The sequence below is a fragment of the Anabrus simplex genome, chromosome 1 (assembly GCF_040414725.1).
Source record: "Anabrus simplex isolate iqAnaSimp1 chromosome 1, ASM4041472v1, whole genome shotgun sequence".
NCBI lineage: Eukaryota > Metazoa > Arthropoda > Insecta > Orthoptera > Tettigoniidae > Anabrus > Anabrus simplex.
The window spans coordinates 703,621,344-703,640,551 of record NC_090265.1 but is presented as its reverse complement, the minus strand read 5'-3'; the positions used below and the strand labels follow the sequence as shown (position 1 = coordinate 703,640,551).

At 41.8% G+C, this 19,208-nt stretch overlaps 1 protein-coding gene across 1 annotated transcript in view; it reads left to right on the top strand.

The window, feature by feature from the left end:
• Nucleotides 1–19,208, top strand: part of LOC136872250 (uncharacterized) — a 46,482-nt gene that overhangs the window by 16,575 nt on the left and 10,699 nt on the right. The window contains exons 3-5 of the mRNA XM_068227406.1: nucleotides 7,891–7,968; nucleotides 10,704–10,850; nucleotides 16,220–16,384. Coding sequence (XP_068083507.1) covers nucleotides 7,891–7,968; nucleotides 10,704–10,850; nucleotides 16,220–16,321 — 327 coding nt within the window. The 3' untranslated portion in view covers nucleotides 16,322–16,384. The remainder of the gene's footprint in view (nucleotides 1–7,890; nucleotides 7,969–10,703; nucleotides 10,851–16,219; nucleotides 16,385–19,208) is intronic.

The following is a 19,208-nucleotide window of genomic DNA, read 5'->3' as shown; positions in this document are numbered from 1 at the left end:
TTTAGAGGAATTAGCGGAAACACAGGTAATGGAACTAGGTTCTAAATGGGAAAACTTACAAATAGTTTTATGAGCGACATACCACTGCTCACTAACCAGAGAGACTACACTGCCAGAGTCCAAGAGCGCAGAAACGGGCTCGTTCCCAAGTTCGACCTTAATGAAAGGAACACATCCTCTAACATCAGCGGAAATCCGCGAACACTCCACCGGACACGTAATAGAGCACTGATTTACCGGCACAACTTTACTGCGGTTATCCAATGGGGTTCCATCGGTGAAAGAATGCACACTGGCCCCCTGTCTTAGTCAACTGGAACTCGAGTTTGCGGTACAACGCCTCGCCATATGTCCAGCGAGGCCACAGCGAAAACAAATAACATCGCCACTGCTAGCGGAAATGTTCACATCAGTTGCCACATGAGGTGGCCGCGCGCCCGACGTACGAGAAGGACAGTGGTTTCGCAAATGATCAGCGGACCCACAGGCATAACATTTCCTAGAAGGAACCGGCTTTCGTAACATAGGGGCACTAGCAACTTTAGCTGGCAAGGACTTACTACCCATACGTAAAGAGTCCGCATGGCGAACCCCTTCGGCCGAGACGTCCATAGCCTCCAATTCAACGAAGGTGTGGGGGTGAGCCACGAAACACAAACAAGACCTATAGATGGGTGAAATCCCCTCCACAATCGTAGCAACCATCTGCTCTTCCGAATAATCCAGAGCAAACACCCTCGCATAATATCTAATATCAGAGATAAAGGCAGATAATGATTCCTCCATACGTTGTACCCTGAAATAAAACTTCTGAATAAATGAATTGAGAGCCCTAGCTGGAATATAATGGGTCAATAGATACGCATGAAACTGCTGAAGGGACCTTTGTTCGGCAATAGCACTGACGATTTTTTGAGAAAGAACTCCATCCGTATGCGGGTATATAATCTGTAAAACTTGATCATGCGATAACCCGAAAACTGAGGCATGATCTTGAAATTCAACGAAATATCGGAGAAAAGACACCGCATCACTAGCCGAATTGACAGAATACCGGAGAGCCCCCTTTAACATTAATGTCAGCGGGTGGGGAATGCTAGAAAAGGCAGACACATAAGACGGTAAAGTGGGCCGTACGGATTGCTCTTCGGTAAACGCACCATTCTCCGTAAGTTTACTTAGCTCCTCTCCAAGTAAAATAGAACTGGCAGGAACCGTCTTAGGTTTAGTTACCAAATTAGAAAGCCATTGGTCAATTTTCTCTAAGAGATTAAGCGCTTTAGTCTCCAATCCCTTAACCTGGCTTCTTATTTCCTCGCCTAAGTCCAAGGAGAGAAGGTCTCCGATGCGATGGACATAGTGGGTCAAGCGACCTTGAACTCTTCGAAGCTGATGATGTGAAGCGATATCACTTTCTAGGAAAACGATTACTGAAAGAATATCCGAAAGATTCGCGTCAATCAGGGCCGCAGCAGTCCCGACCTCGTCCTCAGTACATTGAGGGACAGAAATAGCCCTATCTAAGCTTGCCCTTAATAACGCTTCATCACCCTTCACTGTACCTCTGGATTCAACATTACGAATTTTTAGCTCATATAGTAGCTCCTCCTTTCGGAGCGCCCCCGGGTAGGGAACGTCACGAGTAGACATTTTAAGGGCACAAAACTCAAGAAATATCCTGACGAAAGAACTTCCAGATTCCACCCCTACACAAGGTTAACTGACAAGTATAAGTAAGACCAGCCCCATTCAACCACGCTCTGCTACCAGATTTTGTACTGGGTTTATACTCGGTAGCTTTTATGGGAAGAAGCGGTGGGCCGAGGGAATGGGACGTAAAGGCACGATAAGTTTGCCAGATAACAATTTATTATATAAATGGAAAGCTTTGCATTACTTCGGTACACCATTTTTAACAACACCAGGGAGATGTCCCAATTTAAAGCACCTTTGTAAAACGCTATAAATACATGTGACCAGCACAATTTACTAATGAGTATAATATTCGTTATAAACTGGGCCTAGCCCTGAAAACACAATACATCGTTTACTTACAAACACCCAACTTAGGGTCTCGTGGTATCACAGACTTCCCAATAGTACCAAAAGGTTCTGGGTCATGCCAGAAAAAAATACTGCGCGAAAGCACATACCTCGAAGGTAAACACACATAACAGCAAGGAATATAAACACCATAATACTTGCTCTATCTACCTCAACCTTCTGGTACCTTCTCGTACTCAGTAATTGCACTCATTTACACAACTGCTTTAAACTTCTGAGACAGAAATGCTTTACGCAAATACAAATTTAAAGACAATGTTTAAAGGTGATCTGTCCCATACTTAAGGACAACATGGCTAAAAGAAACACAGGTCGCAAGACCCTAAAATAAATCTGACATGCATACTATGTTTTAAAGTGAAATATGCCCGGGGCGAGAAACCTATAACAACCTTACATACTTACTTACTCCTCGGCGCTACAGCCCTTGTAGGGCCTTGGCCTCTGTGACGATTGTAGCCCAATCTTCACGATCTTCTTCACGCCTCCTCCATCTTCTTATTCCCATCTTTCTTAAATCCTCCTCCACATCACCCAGCCATCTTTTCCGGGGTCTTCCTTTCCATCTTCTACCACCTGAATTTCCCTTATAGATCTTCTTGACAGCCCTATTATCTGGCATTCTCTCCACGTGTCCCAACCACCTTAATCTGTTGCTTTTTATTTCGGTTACGATACTTGGATGTCCATAGAGTTCTTCCAATTCCTTGTTTTTCCTTATTCTCCACAATTCTCCTTCCTTCACCGGGCCAAAAATCTTTCTCAGTATTTTTCTCTCCCATCTGTTCAACAGTTCTTCATCTACTTTGGTCATTGTCCATGTTTCAGAGCCATAAGTTACCACTGGTCGTAATACTGTTCGATAGACTGTCAACTTTAATCTTCTACCAAGGCTGCGTGATCTAAACACTTTCAATAAAGCTAAGTAAGCCCTATTGCCCGCAGCAATCCTCGCTTTTATTTCCTCTTTCATGTCATTATCTTTTGTCACCAGCACTCCTAAATACTTAAACTTTTCACATCTCTCGCAGTTAATCCCATTTAATTTTATGCACTTGTCTTCCCTTACTACGGTCCTCCTAGATGCAAACAAGTAACGAGTTTTGGCATTATTCACTCTTAGGCCCATTTCACCTCCTTCCTTTTCTAATCTATCCAGTCCTTCCTCTAGGTCTTTCAATCTTCTAGACAGCATATCAACATCATCAGCATAAGCCAGATTCTGTGTTACACGGTTGAACAGCGTACCGCCTGGATTACTGACCTCCACCTTTCTCATCACACGCTCCAAAACCACATTGAAGAGCAGGGTAGATAACACATCCCCTTGCCGCAAACCTTGGTTTACTTCAAACTCTTTAGTAAGATTTTCTAGGGCTTAATCCTACTCAACATATAGATTCTTTAAGATTGCGATCCGCTTCTTCAAACTGTTCCTAACGCGCTACACAAGGGGGGTAACTCACTAAGGTCTTACCTCCACGTCTGGTGGGTACTCGGTTCGAGGCCGCGGCGGGACCGGCTGCAAGTGTGCAGCGAGCGAGCAAGTCAGTCAGAATCAACACAAGGTCCAGCGAGCGCTCGCCTGCCCAGCAGGGAGAGGCGCGCGCACACCCAAAGGGGAGGGGAGTTTTCTCACCAGAACGTGGAGCCAAGAGGACAATAGCCAACATCAGATGGAAAATACCCCAGGACGGGAAGAAACTTCCCTGTATCCTGAGGCCATAAGGGAATAAGGACATCACTTTATTTAAGGAAGAAAAGGGCAATCCAAAGAAAACATAATACAATATAACATGTACAAATAAAACCTTAATTAAAACAGCTTGCAAGCACAATTACACACAAATGAAATAAGACGAGGAATGGAAAGAAAACGTTCTTCACGGTACACATCGCTCAGGTAGATTTTCATCCAAGTAGGCTCTGGCATCTCTGTGGTAGTGAGGCAGTGGCGGCTCGTGGCAGAAAAGTATGGTGAAGAGCTATAACCCGTTCTGTTTCGAGCGACAGATTTAGGAACTACGTGTTGTTTCTGGTTGTTTTGTACTCGTACCTGTGACTCGCGGAGGGTCCAGCACGTGACCAAAAGTTTATACAGAGCGGAGCGCTGTGTAACGTCATAGCGCGGCAACCTTTGCTCTACAATGCAAAGTACAGATAAGATCTGACCGGAAGACTAACAATTACGGAAGCGCGGCACCCTCGGGAAGAGCTGGACATTTTATCGTGTTTTCATTTACTTCGCACAGCAGTTTACTGACGCTAGAATCTGAAAAAGAAAACGCCTATTTAAACGTACATTTTCATTGAACTGTACAATATACAGTCTAGCATTTTCCTTCAGGGCATCAGAGATCGTATTTTGGTTTCTTTCCAAAGTCTTCAAATCTAGCTGGCATTTTATATGTTCTGCAGAGTCTGAGTGCTTATGTAAAGATCGTGTTATCTACAAAAGGGCTGAAAATCCTTCTTTATTCCAAACGTTATTTTTATTGCTAAAAAGCAAGCGAGGCCAACAAAACAACTTCTGTAGGGCTGGAGAGGAGCACAACCATGGAAATTCCTTCAACCACGAACGTTTGAAACTAAGATTGTAAGATTTACCAGAATGTTTCACTTCTTTTGTAGCACAAATTTGCAGTGATTCAGTACGGCGACCAAAACGTAGAACTTCATTCTGACCTTCGCTTCTCCAAAGTGAAAATGGTGTTTCTAATAAAATACACACTATGTCATAAACAGTACATGTTTAAATAAAACAGCACAACACTACGAATGAACCACGATGCGCAAGAACTCGTACTTCACACAGGATGGCGCAGGGAAGACGAAACATTCCGATCTTCCCGCAACTTCACTTGCACATTTTGCTATGAATAAAGTACTCGGGTGACATCACGGTTGTCATGGCAACCGCCAAGGCCAGGCGGCACTTGGGAGGTAGAGCCAGCTGCTGAATCTCTAGTCTTCACTCAAGCTCACGCGCCGTACTGCGGGTGGCCAACAGCCTGCGCTTTCATGAGTTCCGCTGGTTCTCATCAAGTGATGAGAGTTCTTGGTGCTCCAAACGCCGCGTAAAAAATAATTTTCTTTCCCTAAAACCAGCAAATGTCATAAGAAAAATAAATTTAAAAAAAAAATCATTCTGGTAAAAATAAATGGTGAAGTAGCACTTCAGCTACTTCACCTGAAAAGCCACCGGGCGAGTTGGCCGTGCGTGTAGAGGCACGCGGCTGTGAGCGGGTTCGAGCCCCACTGTCGGCAGCCCTGAAGATGGTTTTCCGTGGTTCCCATTTTCACACCAGGCAAATGCCGGGGCTGTACTTTAATTAAGGCCACGGCCGCTTCCTTCCAACTCCTAGGCCTTTCCCATCCCATCGTCGCCATAAGACCTATCTGTGTCGGTGCGACGTAAAGCAACTAGCCAAAAAATCCTGTAAAGCCGCCGCTGTAGTGAGGCAGAGCGCCATCTTGTTGTAGTTAAAATCTTTCTTCCAAACACCTCTCGGGTGGCAGGTATAATCGATGTTTGCAGCATCTGAAGATACACCTCACCAGTTACGATGCCTTCAAAGAAGAATGGGTCAATCAAACCGTGCGATGACTGACCACACCACACATTAACACCTGGTAGATGTTTCTCCACGTGAACATGGGGATTTTCAGGAGCCCAGTAGGCCCTACACGCAGTTGTGGCGGTTTACAGTACCGTTCAGTATGAGTTGCGTCTCGTCAGACCAGATAACCATCCCTGCAAACCGTTCATCCCCGCGAAACATGCCTTGAAACCACTCTCAGTACTCCATCCTTCAATCCGGGTCGTCCTCGTTCATAGTGTGCAGCAATCTTGGCATGTACACTTTCCACTTTGCAGACTTCAGAATTCGTCGTACGGTTGATCGGCTTACTCGGCTCTCACGTGAACCCTGATTCACAGATTTTTGAGGTGATCTAGTAAAATGTTGCACCACAGCAGCGCTGGAAGCTGGACTTGATGTTTTTGGTCCGCCAGACGATTTTCTTAAGCACGTCCTGAACAGTACTGTAGGCTTCAAATTTATCCCAAATACGATACCTTAAATTGTTATACGTGTTAGTGGCTGAGTTCCGTACACAATACGCCATTACCGTTGTACATCCAACATGTTTTCGTACTTCCAGTACCACATCAGTACGGCCTTGCGTTGCTCAAACGACAATCTTACTTCATTCATTGCTGCACTGCCATCTGCTGGAATAAAACGCGCGCCAAGATTGTCGCACCATCCATGTGACCTTCAACATCTGTTGAGAAAACAATGGACTACGCTACTGTGCAAGAATTGCAATGATATGTCATTTTGTTCCAAAGTTATTAACTATCAAGGAATGTCTACATTTTTCTGGGCCCCTCTGTATATTTAGAAAAGTATAAACATGTATGTTTATTTCTATTACCTAATCCTTGAAAACTTCAATTTTATAACTTGTCTTAATGAAGTCCTCACTACACAGCCCCTGTGGGTAGGGGACGCAGATGAAGAATACACCCACGGTATTCCCTGCCTGTCATAAGAAGCGACTAAAAGGGACGACCAAGGTATGATGGATCTTGAACCATGTGATTACCTGTGATTAGTACCTCCACACGAGGAACACCATGGGTCAACTTTACTTGCAATTACTACCATTATGTGAGGAACACCATGGGTCTGTGATTAGTATCATCGTGGGTGGGTCACTATGGGTTTACAGTACCCATGATTAGCACCACTACATGCAAAATACCATGGGTTTATGTTGCCTGTGATTAGTATCACTATGTGAAGAACACCACAGATCTGTGATTAGTATAATTGTGGGTGGGTCACTATAGGTTTAAAGTACCCATGATTAGTACCACTATATGAGGAACTCTATGGGTTTACTTTGCCTGTGATTCTACCACTATGTGTGGAACACAGGTCTGGGCGTTGCCTGTGATTAGTACCACTATATGAGCAACAGCGTGGGTCTGTGTTGCCTATGATTAGTACCACTATATGAGGAATATCAAGGTTCTGAATTACCTATGAGTGGTGCCATTGTGTGAGGAACACCAAGGGTCTATGTAACCTATGAATGATGTCATTATGTGTGACATACCATGGGTCTACATTACCTGTGATTAGTACCACCATACGAGGAACACCATGAGCCTATGTTACCTGTGATTAGTACTGTTATAGTAAGAACACAATGGTTCATCTTTACCAGTGATCAGTACTATTATGAGGGGCCGGTGACCTTGATTCTGGACCCCTTTGGACAATAAGCATCATCTCAGAAAATATGGTATTGTGAATTGGATCCACCGATTGTTTTGTATTCATGGTCACTTCATCGTTATCCATTTTATGTTCATTATTGTTTCATTTCGCTGCACCTCGTACCATTAGGGGCTGATGACTTAGCTGTTAGGCCTCTTTAAACAACAAACATCATTATCATCATCATCATCATCTTTACTACTCTGCCCTCTAGCATAGAATGTAAGCTGTTGCAATATTGTTACTCTGCCATAGGCTCAATTCTTAATTTTTAGTGCTCCCATTATTATAAACACCTAAAGCAAACTACAGCATGTCATTGAACTAGCCAGGGAGGGAGGCATGTGGCATGGCAGAAGGTCAATGGACTGATTAGCCAGCTAGAATCATAATGTATTATTCCATTTGAGCTTTCTACAAACACAGACGTCACAGTTTGGTCAATTCCGTAATTTTGAACGTTTAATATGTAATGTATACCCACCATGTAGGAAAAAAGTAGATAATAAACGTTTGACTTCTTATGGTTTTCCAGACTCAAAATGATACTCGCAGTGCCTACAGACAGATCACGGACATCCTCAATGAAAACATTGTTGATGAGAAGACACTCGTAAGTACATTTAACAGTTTGAGTATTGCTACCTAGCCATAGACTGACAAACACTGCTATTAAAGTAGTGAAACTAACAATGACTCCATCCATCCAATCAATATTTCAACCATCTCTTCATCTGTTCATGCTTCCAGCATCTGTACAAATGTTCAACCCTCTCTTCATCTGTTCAACTACCCAACCATCTCTTTCTATGTCTGTCTATCTATCCATCTATCCATCCAGTTGCTTGACCACACTTCTAGCCAACTATCCACAGGTCTGTCCAATGGTCCATCCACCCAAACATCCATCCATCCATCCATCCAATCGCCAGACCACCCGTCCACGCAGAGGCTGCCAGCACATAAAGTCACAGGGTCACATGCCCTCCGAATAAACATTAATAGTTTGATTTTTACTTCTTAATACATTATACACAGGAGGACACATGTTTTAAGCTCATAAGGAAGGTGACTAGTACTTATAAACTGTAAAATCTGGCTTCAGGATAGAGCATAAAATCGTTTATACCAGCTCCTGGTCACAACCCCCATGTGACCGCAGAGGAGACATTTAAAGTACATAGTCTCCAAATGTTGCCATTAGCTATGTTGCTTGGTGAAGAGACCTGCTGTAATGAGAGAGCCTTGGTCACAAGGAAACTGTGACCAAGAAGGGAAGCAGGTAGTTCCCTGGAAGAAAGAAAACTACACAGTTTACTGATTTGTATTTCCAAATGTCCTATTGTTGAAAATAATATTATACCATACCAATGCTTCTCTACATTAAATGATCGTCTCATTTCACTGCACCTCGTACCATTAGGGGCCGATGACTTAGCTGTTAGGCACTTTTAAACAACAAATATCATCATCATCATCATCATCATCACTACTCTGCTCTCTAGCATAGATGCAAGCTGTTGCAATACCGTTATACTGTTACTCTGCCGTAGGCATGATTCTTAATTTTAGTGCTCCCATTATTATAAACACCTACAGGAGAGGTAAGAATATACTGGCTAAAGAAAGAAGAGTGGATCTGACATAAGTATTAATGGTAAGGTAAGCCTGAGTGTGTTTTGACATTTTGTCTTTTAATGTTTATAGTTATATTATCTGTGTCTGAATTTAAACCATAAAGTGACCCTCCTATATGAAACTTCACAAGCTGCCAACCATTCATATGTCCAACAGATAGTTCATCCATCAATCCAAACATAAGTCCATCCAATCATCTGACCCTCCATGCAACCAACCGTCAATAGACAGTTTTATTAATGAACTACTTAACTACTTACACATGAACACATAGGCATACGAGGATGACAACTTACATGACACAGTACAGAATTCACAATTACACAGTTCACGCTTTCTCTGAATTCTCACTGTTCATTCAGACTTAGTCTTCGTTCCCTGACACATTCTCATTCAGTCACACAGTTACTCTCGCTGCCTCTATCACAGTCCTCACTTCACAGCCCGCACACGACAGTCTCGCATTCAGGATGATGTACAGTGTCCTCTCACTTCAGAAGAACTCCGTTCACCGTCCCATGCACATACCTAGTGCTCTCTTCCATGTTGCTCCAGAACACAATATTTGTTACACAGTGGCTGGCCCCAGAGATTCAACTCCTGGCAACAGATGCACAGAACTACCCACAATTCTATGGACAGGACACTCTACAAACTGCCTCCTCAATTTCAGGCTGTCAATGTCCACAGTGACATTCACTCAGACTGACTGCACTCAACTACATTACATTACATTTATTCTAGCTGCTGATGTCCCTTAGGGAAGAAACATGTACTAAATATAATAAATTATATATTGTTTTGAATAGGTGGACCACTTGGTTATAATATTTAAGTTTGTCTTAAATATTCACTACAGCACTCAACTCTCTACTCCAACCGGACTGACATTGAACTGAACTCGCAGGTCTTACATGACTTATATACCTGGGCCGGTACTTCAAGACACATCGGTCACTAGAAGCATACAGAATCCTCTGAAGACCAAAGGCTCTTGGTTTGACAGTTCTCGTACTTTCTACCCCACTACCCCAAATGAGTCCTCCAGTGGTGTAGCGTCCAATGACAGGAACAGTAGCAGGGTCTGACCACTGTGCACCGGTTCTCTTTCTCGATTGGCTTGCTGGGTGGCAAATGGCAAGGTTCCACGCAGTGACATCACTCTCTATGTAGTCCAGGCTCAGCTGCTCCTCCCCATGACCTGCAACGAAATGGCATACGCAGAGGCGTTAGACATTGCAATATGTTTTTATAATCTTCTATCCATGTATCCATCCAATCATGGATCCAAACATATATCTGTCTAATTGTCTCTCCATACATTAACCAACTATCCATATGTCTGTCCATCATTCTGTCCATTGACTGTTATGTACTTCAGAGTATAATACACCAACTACAGTCGATTGAATTAGTCCCACTATAAACATTCCTTTACAGGTAAGAGTGTTGAACACTTCATAAGAACTCCTCCTCCTCGTATCTTGCACTGGAAATCTATTAGTCCCCTAGGCATCCTATTCTCATCCATTCATCTCACATACCTCATGCCAGCGTGAAGTCACTCACAGAGTTTCATCAATTCTGAAGCTTGCTACTCTTACTAAATTGCCCACTCAGCATTTTAATTTGTATGGATGTTAAAAAATAAACAGCATCCAGAAAATCTCCATAGATCAGCACCTACGTGTATTGACTGTGTGTTTCCAGATGAGTACGACACCACCTCCGGCGGTCAACGGAACTACGGAAGAGCCGCCCATAATCCTGACTCGCCAGCAGTTGCTGAGGGTTCTGAGGCGGAACTTGAGGGGACTGACGCGACTCTTTAACCAAGAGGTGGACATGGCAGTCAAGGTGAGATATGTCCCCGGAGCAGATGAATTTGTATGTATCTATGTACATATGTATGTTCAGATCTGGTTGATGATCCTCCACTGATGTCTGGGAAGGTCGAATCCTTGTATTCGCTTAGAAGGGTCTTCAACTGAGTGCATATTGACTACTGAAGACTGTTTCCACTGGATTTTCCATGAACTTGTAACTTTGAAGGAGGATCTTTCAAGGTTAACTGCTGTGCACCACAGTGGTTCCCTTGATTTCAAGCGTTGATGTTCTTTTTGTGCAATATCTTGGTGAAGGAATAGTTCTGGATTCTGCTGTGTGGTAACTGTGTCACATCTTCCAATAAAACAGCAGCAATCTAAATCCACTATTTGTGTTCGAAGACAAGTGGAATGTGCTTTTCACCGTTCGCATCAAATTAGGTTTGGGCACAGGAGAAATCATTGTTTTATTATGCACAACAATCTTGTACCTCTGCAAGTCCAGTACTATTTTATTTTATGTTTACAAGTTGCATTATGTCGCACTGACTAGGGTTGCCACCTGTCCCATATTGTGCAGGACATCCCATATTTGAAATGAAAATTTTGCGTCCCGTATTATGGACTGTTGTCCTGTAAAAATGAGTACCTTTTTTTTTGTCTCTGAATATTTTAAAATCCATATTGGATTTGAGCGCCATTAAAGTTCAAGGCAGCTCCATTATTTTCTTTCTCTTTGGAGTCTCAATAGAAAGAAATCTCATGATATCTCGCCATTTGCTGGTAAAGCTGAGCATGCTGGATTAGTTACCTCGTCTTCCACCGCGTACTTCCGTAGGTCTTCCATTCCAATTTCTAACGTGATTGTTCATGCTGTTTGAAACTGAATCTACATAAATTGTGGAGTTATCAATCCCTCCAATTAACTGAAATAATTGATATGGAGGAGAGTTTTGTCTTGTTGGGAACATTCCTGCCAGTATTTTGAAGAGTATAGAAGATGCCTCAAACAAGTGGTTGTCAGTGTTTACTAGTCATCAAGGACAACAGAAACTAATAGAATTAGAAAAGCTGTGTCTTTTGTAATGAGTGTTCCCGGGTCAAATGTGTTTGTTGAACGCATTTTCTCCTTAATGTCTAACAAGTGGTCAGACAGTAGAAACTGATGTTCAGTAGATCTGATTAAAAGTAAACTACTAATTACTGTAAAGGTGAACATGTCTTGTAGAGAGTTCCATGGCATGATGCAGTTAGACAGTGCAATGTTAAAGTCAGCTATGTCAAATGTGAAGAACAGATGGAGAAAATAGAGTAGTTCTAATAATGTTTCTTTCTCCATGTTTTGTCATACCTAATGTATTGTACTGTTAAGAAGGTGTGTGTTTGTTTCTTTCATAAATTTCAATAATTATCTTATTATGTTAATGAAACTAATTATAATCTAATTGAAATTGGTTTCTATCATTTGATTTTCAAGTCTTCATGAACTATCCCTTATTTTTGTGGAAAATCCCATATTATTAAGTAAATGTCCCTTATTTCTTATATCAAAAAGTGGCAACCCTAGCACCAACACAGATAGGTCTTATGGCGATGATCAGACAGGAAAGCGATAGGAATGGGAAAGAAGCGACCATGGTCTGAACTAAGGTACAGACCCAGCATTTGCCTGATGTAAAAATGGGGAACCGTGGGGAACCCATCTTCAGGACTGTTAACAGTGGGTTGAACCTACTATCTCCCAAATGCAAACTTAAATTTGGAACACTGTTAATGCAAATATACCCATATATGTAGATTTTTATTATTTATCATATGATGAATCAAAGTCATTTACATATATACAAAGTTTTTGGACAAATGTGCACAGTCACAAGCTCATACAATCTTATAATTCTAGGTCTAGTTCTCTGATCCATACCATTGCTTCAACTGATGTATGATGGATGTCCATCATCGTTCCTCTGAAAGCACAAAGAGGATAGTCAGCAACAATGTGGTGGACAGTCTGCAATGGGACACTACAGTCACAATTTGCAGGGGTAGCCCATCCCCATTTGTGTAGCAGACATCCACATCTGCCTTTTCCAGTTCAGATCCGGTTGATGATCCTCCACTGACGTCTCGGAGGGTTGAATCCTTAGAAGGGTCTTCAACTGGATGTATACTGACTACTGAAGATGTTCTGTTTGTGCAATATCTTGGTGAATGAGTAGTTCTGGATTCTGTTGAATATTTCTCCATACCATTGGTGATTCTGATCTTCTTAGGGCTTGAGGTAGAATATTGCTGAGAACAGGTAGTCATAGTGTGTTCGTACTCCGAATACATCCCGTGATTATTTGCTTAGCTTGATTGAGTTGTACATCTATTTTCTTAGTGTAAGCACTATTGATCCAGGTTGGACAGCAATAACCAGCAACAGAATATGATAGGGTTAAGGCGATCATAGGGTATGAGTATTAGCTCCTCATGATGTACCAGAAAGTTTTTGTAGAATATTATTTCTAGTTTTGATTTTAACAGCCACATTCAAGAGATGTTGCTTGAGGTCAGAATTCTATCTAGCATTATTCCCAAGTATTTTGGTGTACTACAATATGGGAGTACTTGGTTTCTGAACCTAACATCTGGTTTGTAATTTGACAGTCTGTTGTGTCCTGTACCACTATTTTCTGGGGATTTAGGTGGAGGCACCATTTCTTAAAAGTATACATCCATGGCTTTGAGATTTGTGGATAAAATAGTTTCAGCACCAAGAAAGTTGGAGAACTGAATCATCAAAAGAATGTCATCAGCATAAATGAATTTTCTTGAAGTTGTTTTCGGTAAGTTGTGTAGATAATTCCTATTCAATCCAATGCCTATCTTCTGTTATGCATTTTTTCGATAAAGGCCGCTGACACCTCTGTGTGGTCAGACATGGGCTGTCTACAGTGTCACAGTAAACCGTCTCTACAAGTCTACATTTTGAGACCTTAATAGTTTGGATGTGACAAAGCACTATTATCCAACTCTTCTCTTAGCTCCACATGGCACTGACATGTATTGTTGCCACAGAGAGTTGCAATTTTCATGTATGGCCACTCTTCAACTTTACTGCACCACCTTGTAGCACAGCCGATAGTCACCAGGGCTCAGATATTCAGGAAATGTCATATGGTTTTCCTGTACTCCATTTTGGTTATTTTTTTGGAAGTAAACAAGTACATGTTTCATTGATTATGAGAAGGTATTATTTTTATTTTATTTTTTTTAGTTCATTTGGGCCGCCTGAGGAGCATGGTGCTTATGCTTTCTGTGTTGTTGTTGTTGTTTTTGATTGTTGCCTCTTCTGGTGTTCTTAATGGCTGGTTTGGCTGCTGCTTTCTTCTTGGTACCTTGACCTTTTTTGTTGGCCCAGTAATCCTTCATTTTCTGGCTAAACACTATTTTGCATTCCTCAGACCATTTTCTGGTCTCATTGTGGTTAGTTCTGTAAGGGATGTTAGGAAGGGTCTAAGTACAACTCTGCACTCGACTTCAGGTGATATTTGCCCTCAGAAATTTTGGTGTAGATTGAGGATCTGTTGCAGGAATTTTCTCTTATTACTTTGTATCCTCTGTATCTTATCAATGTGAGGGAAAGCAAAGCACTCGGTGGCATATAAGGTTTCAGAACATCTGCTGTCATGTGGTGGTTGTATTTGTTCTGTCATGAGTACGACCTGGATTAATAAGTGATGTTGTTATCAGAGATGTACACAAGCCAGTCTTACGACCTCCAATGTACACTGGAGCACTCTTTTGGCGGTCTTTAGAGTGACTGTAATGCAAGCAGCAGCTACCTTTGAAAGCTCACCTCTACCTAGTCATCGGGCTGGCAAGCTCTGCTTAGTAAGCCCATGGTCTAATGGTCTCCAAGTCTGATATGATAGGGAACTGACATTGGGAAACAATACACAGCTGTTCAGTTTTTAGTGCCTTGGCATTCATTAGAGATGGAGACTGTAAATGAGGTAATGGAGAAACAAGATAACAAGCAGTACAGTGTAGAGGAAAGCAAAGTGTGGGAACGATTTTATATGGTCATTAACTACTACTACTACTATAATGTTTTCATTCCTCCCCTGAAGGGGGAGGTGGGTTTTTAGACGGTAATGCTGTCTCTCAGGCCGGGAGATTTGTTACGGTGAAGGAGATGCACAGAGAAGATGAGGGGGTTGGTGGCCGTGGCCTATACTAGGAGCTGTCCCGCCGTTCACCTTACTGCAGAAGAATGGAAAACCACAGAAAACCATTCTCAGGACAGCTGGTGGTTAGGGCCAGCCGTGAGGTCCAGCCCTGTCCTTCTCTCGAATGCAGAGGGGTAGAGCCACGGCCAGCCCTCCTTTGCCTGGTTGGCTAGTCGAAGTGCAGAACTGTTGGACCACGGACCAGCCGTTGCCACCTGTGGGCGGAGACCCACTCTGCATCCACCAACCTTGTCATTAATGATGAGGGTAAGAAGGCTTGCTTTGTGAAATGCAAACTTGGAGGATATATTCTAAATAAATCCAGTACTAGTATTTTAGCTAGACACAATTGCTCCCGATCAGTGAAGCATAGAAGCTCATCAACCAACATTTTCACATTCAATAGCATTGTAAAACATAATATTACTGAGGCTTGTGTAGAAATGAGTACATTAGAGCTGTGGACATTCAGTATCGTGTTGGAACGTGGTTTTCATAAAGTGGCACAAGAACTAATTAATGTGAGCAATGAATTAGGAAAAGTTGATGTTTCTGATGTTCTACCTCATCAAACAACTGTTTCACGCCTATGTCATGAACTAGTCAACGACACTCGTCACTCAGTTATCCCGGAAGTTGTAGAGGCAATGAAAGATAATGAATGGTTGTTCAGCTTCTACTGATATGTGGACTGACAATTATCAAAGGAATTATTTACCTTCACTCACTGTGCATTAGAATAACATTCACACACCTCTTCCCTAATTTCGAGAAATTATAGAACAGAGTGGCTTGTTGGGCATTCACTTGTCAGACCTACGAAAGGTTGGTTAGTTTTTGTAAGTGATCAGGGTTCCAATATAAATAAGGCTTTTATCGGTTCGGTGTTTTCTTTAGTTACTCTATAGATGGGCGTTAGCATTTAATGAGCTGGTCCATGAGCTTTAAGCCTCAGAACATACTTCAGGCAGTCCCGGTCCTTCAGTCCCTGTGCCACAGTGAACTGAGCTTAAAAAGCTTGCACAGCAAAGAGCTGGTCCAGTCCGAGCTCAAGATCACAAATGCACATCTCTAGTTCTTATAAGCCATTTAAGGAAGAAAATGTCTATGATGGTGCTTCAGTTATGTTTCCTTACATAATACATCAATAATTCCCCCAACTAATTACTTGCTTGTTATGTTGCAGGATTCCAATAGGAATGCAGCCCAAGCACGTAAGGATTTCAGGGAAGCAGTACGGCCATTCTTGGAGCCCGCTAACATCACCACAACTACAAATAGACCTTAAGTGCGGTGTCAATTCTGGACCAGATAAAATGTGCCAATTTACATATATATGAGAGACAAGGATGTAGGTAACCCACTGTGCTGAACTGTGGTAATTTGTCAAATGTAAAATTGTTTAGTACTATAGTGATGGGATGGTGCCCTCTTAAAAATTGTTAGGGCTAAAATTGGAAAGACTTCTAATGGAAAGGTATATTGCCAGTTCAAAGTACAGGAATGGTCGTAAGTCAGTGTATCAAAATTGTGATTGTTGCTTTTAAGTGGCAAAAGTGAGATTACAAGTCTGTCAGTGGGGACAGTAGAACGTAGCCATTGTACCTGTTATCTGTTGTAAGAGGCCACTAAGAGGAGTAACCCCAAAGGCTCTCAACTTTGGAGAATGCGTTGTCGATCAAAGGACCCCTGGCTGAGATTGGCGTTGCTTCAGATTACTTGTACTAGGATCATTATTTCAAACTTTCCTGTGTGACCTCCCTTGACTCTTGCACTTTTCTGACCACAGCGCTATTTGCTTTGCAAGGCCTATGGAGTCTTTCATTTCCATATACTTCATAGCCTTTCTTTTTCCAATACATTCATTCGTCAGAGGGTCGGACATCTTCCTTTTTTCCTTTTTGATTGGAGGTAACAGGCAATGGGTGCTGAATTCTACCTCCCCTTAAAGCGATAATCACCACCATCCCCCAAACAAGACCACAACTTGCCAGACATTATTTTATAGAACAGAGTAAAATGAATGAGTATTGGGTGAGTATTCTTGAGTTTTAATAATAATAATAATAATAATAATAATAATAATAATAATAATAATAATAAGACACCAAGGTGCCAGAACTTAGCTCTGCATGATTTCATTTATGTGCCAGTAAATCACTGATATGTGGGTGACATATTTGAGTCTCTTCAAATACCACCAAACTGAGCCAGGATCGAACCTGCCAAGTTGGGCTCAGAAGGCCAGTACTCTACTGTCCAAGCTACTTCTCAGCCCCGTCCTCTGTTAGTTTCCTCCTTGAAATATGTTGTGAATGTCACAGCTAGTGTAGAAGAAATGGATGGAAAGTTTCATAATAAAGATTCGATCATCAATTTTCCACTCCAGCAAGCCAGGTGCGGGTGTTTACGAGTCCATTCACAGCTGATGTTCTACCATTTGCTGCCAATTTACATCATGTTTGGCAAGGTCTTTGAAAATTTGCTTTTCCCAACTATCACGAGGCCTCCCTCTGGGCCTCTTACCAACAACATTGGAGCCATCCTTCTCATATGTCCATATCATCATAATCTGCTTAATTCTAAGGTTCCCAACAGGCTCATGTTCACTCCAATTTGTTGCATAGATTGCTGCATGGAAACAGGACTTAATCTCTAAACATGGTATATGCTCAAGCTTTGAATATTCATTCCTTAAAAATAAAAATAAAAATTTTAAAGAGAAACATGTTTGGGTAGAACATTGATTTCCTATTTGAATTGATCCAGCTAATGTCTGAATGACCTGAACGACTTGATAGTAATTTCATGTCCTCATCCAGAGGTGGTGCAGCTTTTTTTAGACATTTCCCTAATGGAGGTGAGCTGCATGTATCATTTTAACCACATTCTGCCATTCTTAAATCTCTGGCAGTACCGGGAATTGAACCTGGGCCTCTGAGAATGGAAGCTAATTGTGCTAACCATTATGCCACAGAGGCACATGATTACTTGATGATCCAGATTAAATTTTGCACCAAATCACAATCATCATTATTTTCATTTCCCCATGTCGCCACTCCCAAAGGCATTTTAGAGTTACTGCCAGTGATTAGTCAGGCCACCCATTACATGGGAACAGACGCGCTTGCAACCACCCCTAAGATGGAAAACAAACGTTGCTGACAAATAGTGTACTCATACTATTCCCCGAGTACTAGTCTGCCTCTTCTGCAATCTCCACCGTTCCGAAGTCCATCTCCTCTGCTGTAGATTCCATTGAAGTCTTCACTCATAACCCTGAGCTGGGACACTTACCAGATGCTACACACCAGGTCAGTGTGCTCTGGGACTCACATAGGCAGGGGCGCCACTCCCTAGGCAAGGCTCGCTCCAAAAATGGTCCCTACCTGCTTCCTAAACACAGTTACAGTATGACCTGAAATAACATACTGACGAGAGTTTACTATCACACTTTAAAGACGAGCGAAGTGCACCGTACATGGATGGTAATGTTCCGTGGAGGATGAGCAATGTTTGCCATATGGCATTGAATTCTAGTGCTTATATATTCGTTTTATTGTACTACAAATATTAGCAGAGTGCTGGAACACATTCTGCAGTGCTTGTAGTTCATTAAAAAATACCATGTAGCAGTATATCATCCAAACCTAATTCTATTATGATACTAAGGTGGTACTACCTAGGCAGCTTCATAGCTGCATGCTCTCGCGCGGCTGACGACTTGAGCTAATTTCCACAATTAAAGTATTTTTTTTAATTTCTCGATGATTAGTATATATGTTGTGTTTCATAAATGTATCATGGTGTGTGTGAATACGTAACATTTCATGTTTTTTAATATGCATTGTCAAAATTTAAAAAATTGAAAGTAGGAAAAAGAATTTTTTTAAATGTATTTATAAAATTTAGTGGTTTTGAACCACTTTTGAAAAACACGGTATGCACCCGTAACTCAAATGTTGCTGAATCCAATATAGGTTTGTGACTGTAAGTAATGTTATTAGTTATTTTTGTATAAAAATGTAAAAATGCACTAAAATGCTCAGTCCACAGTGTAAAATCTAACTTCACCTGCTCAGTCTTCAATGTGTTAAAAGGGGACCATTCAGCAAAAGAATGGGGATGCAAGACAGATAAAAAATCTAATCCTAGGACTCTTAAAAGTGAATTCT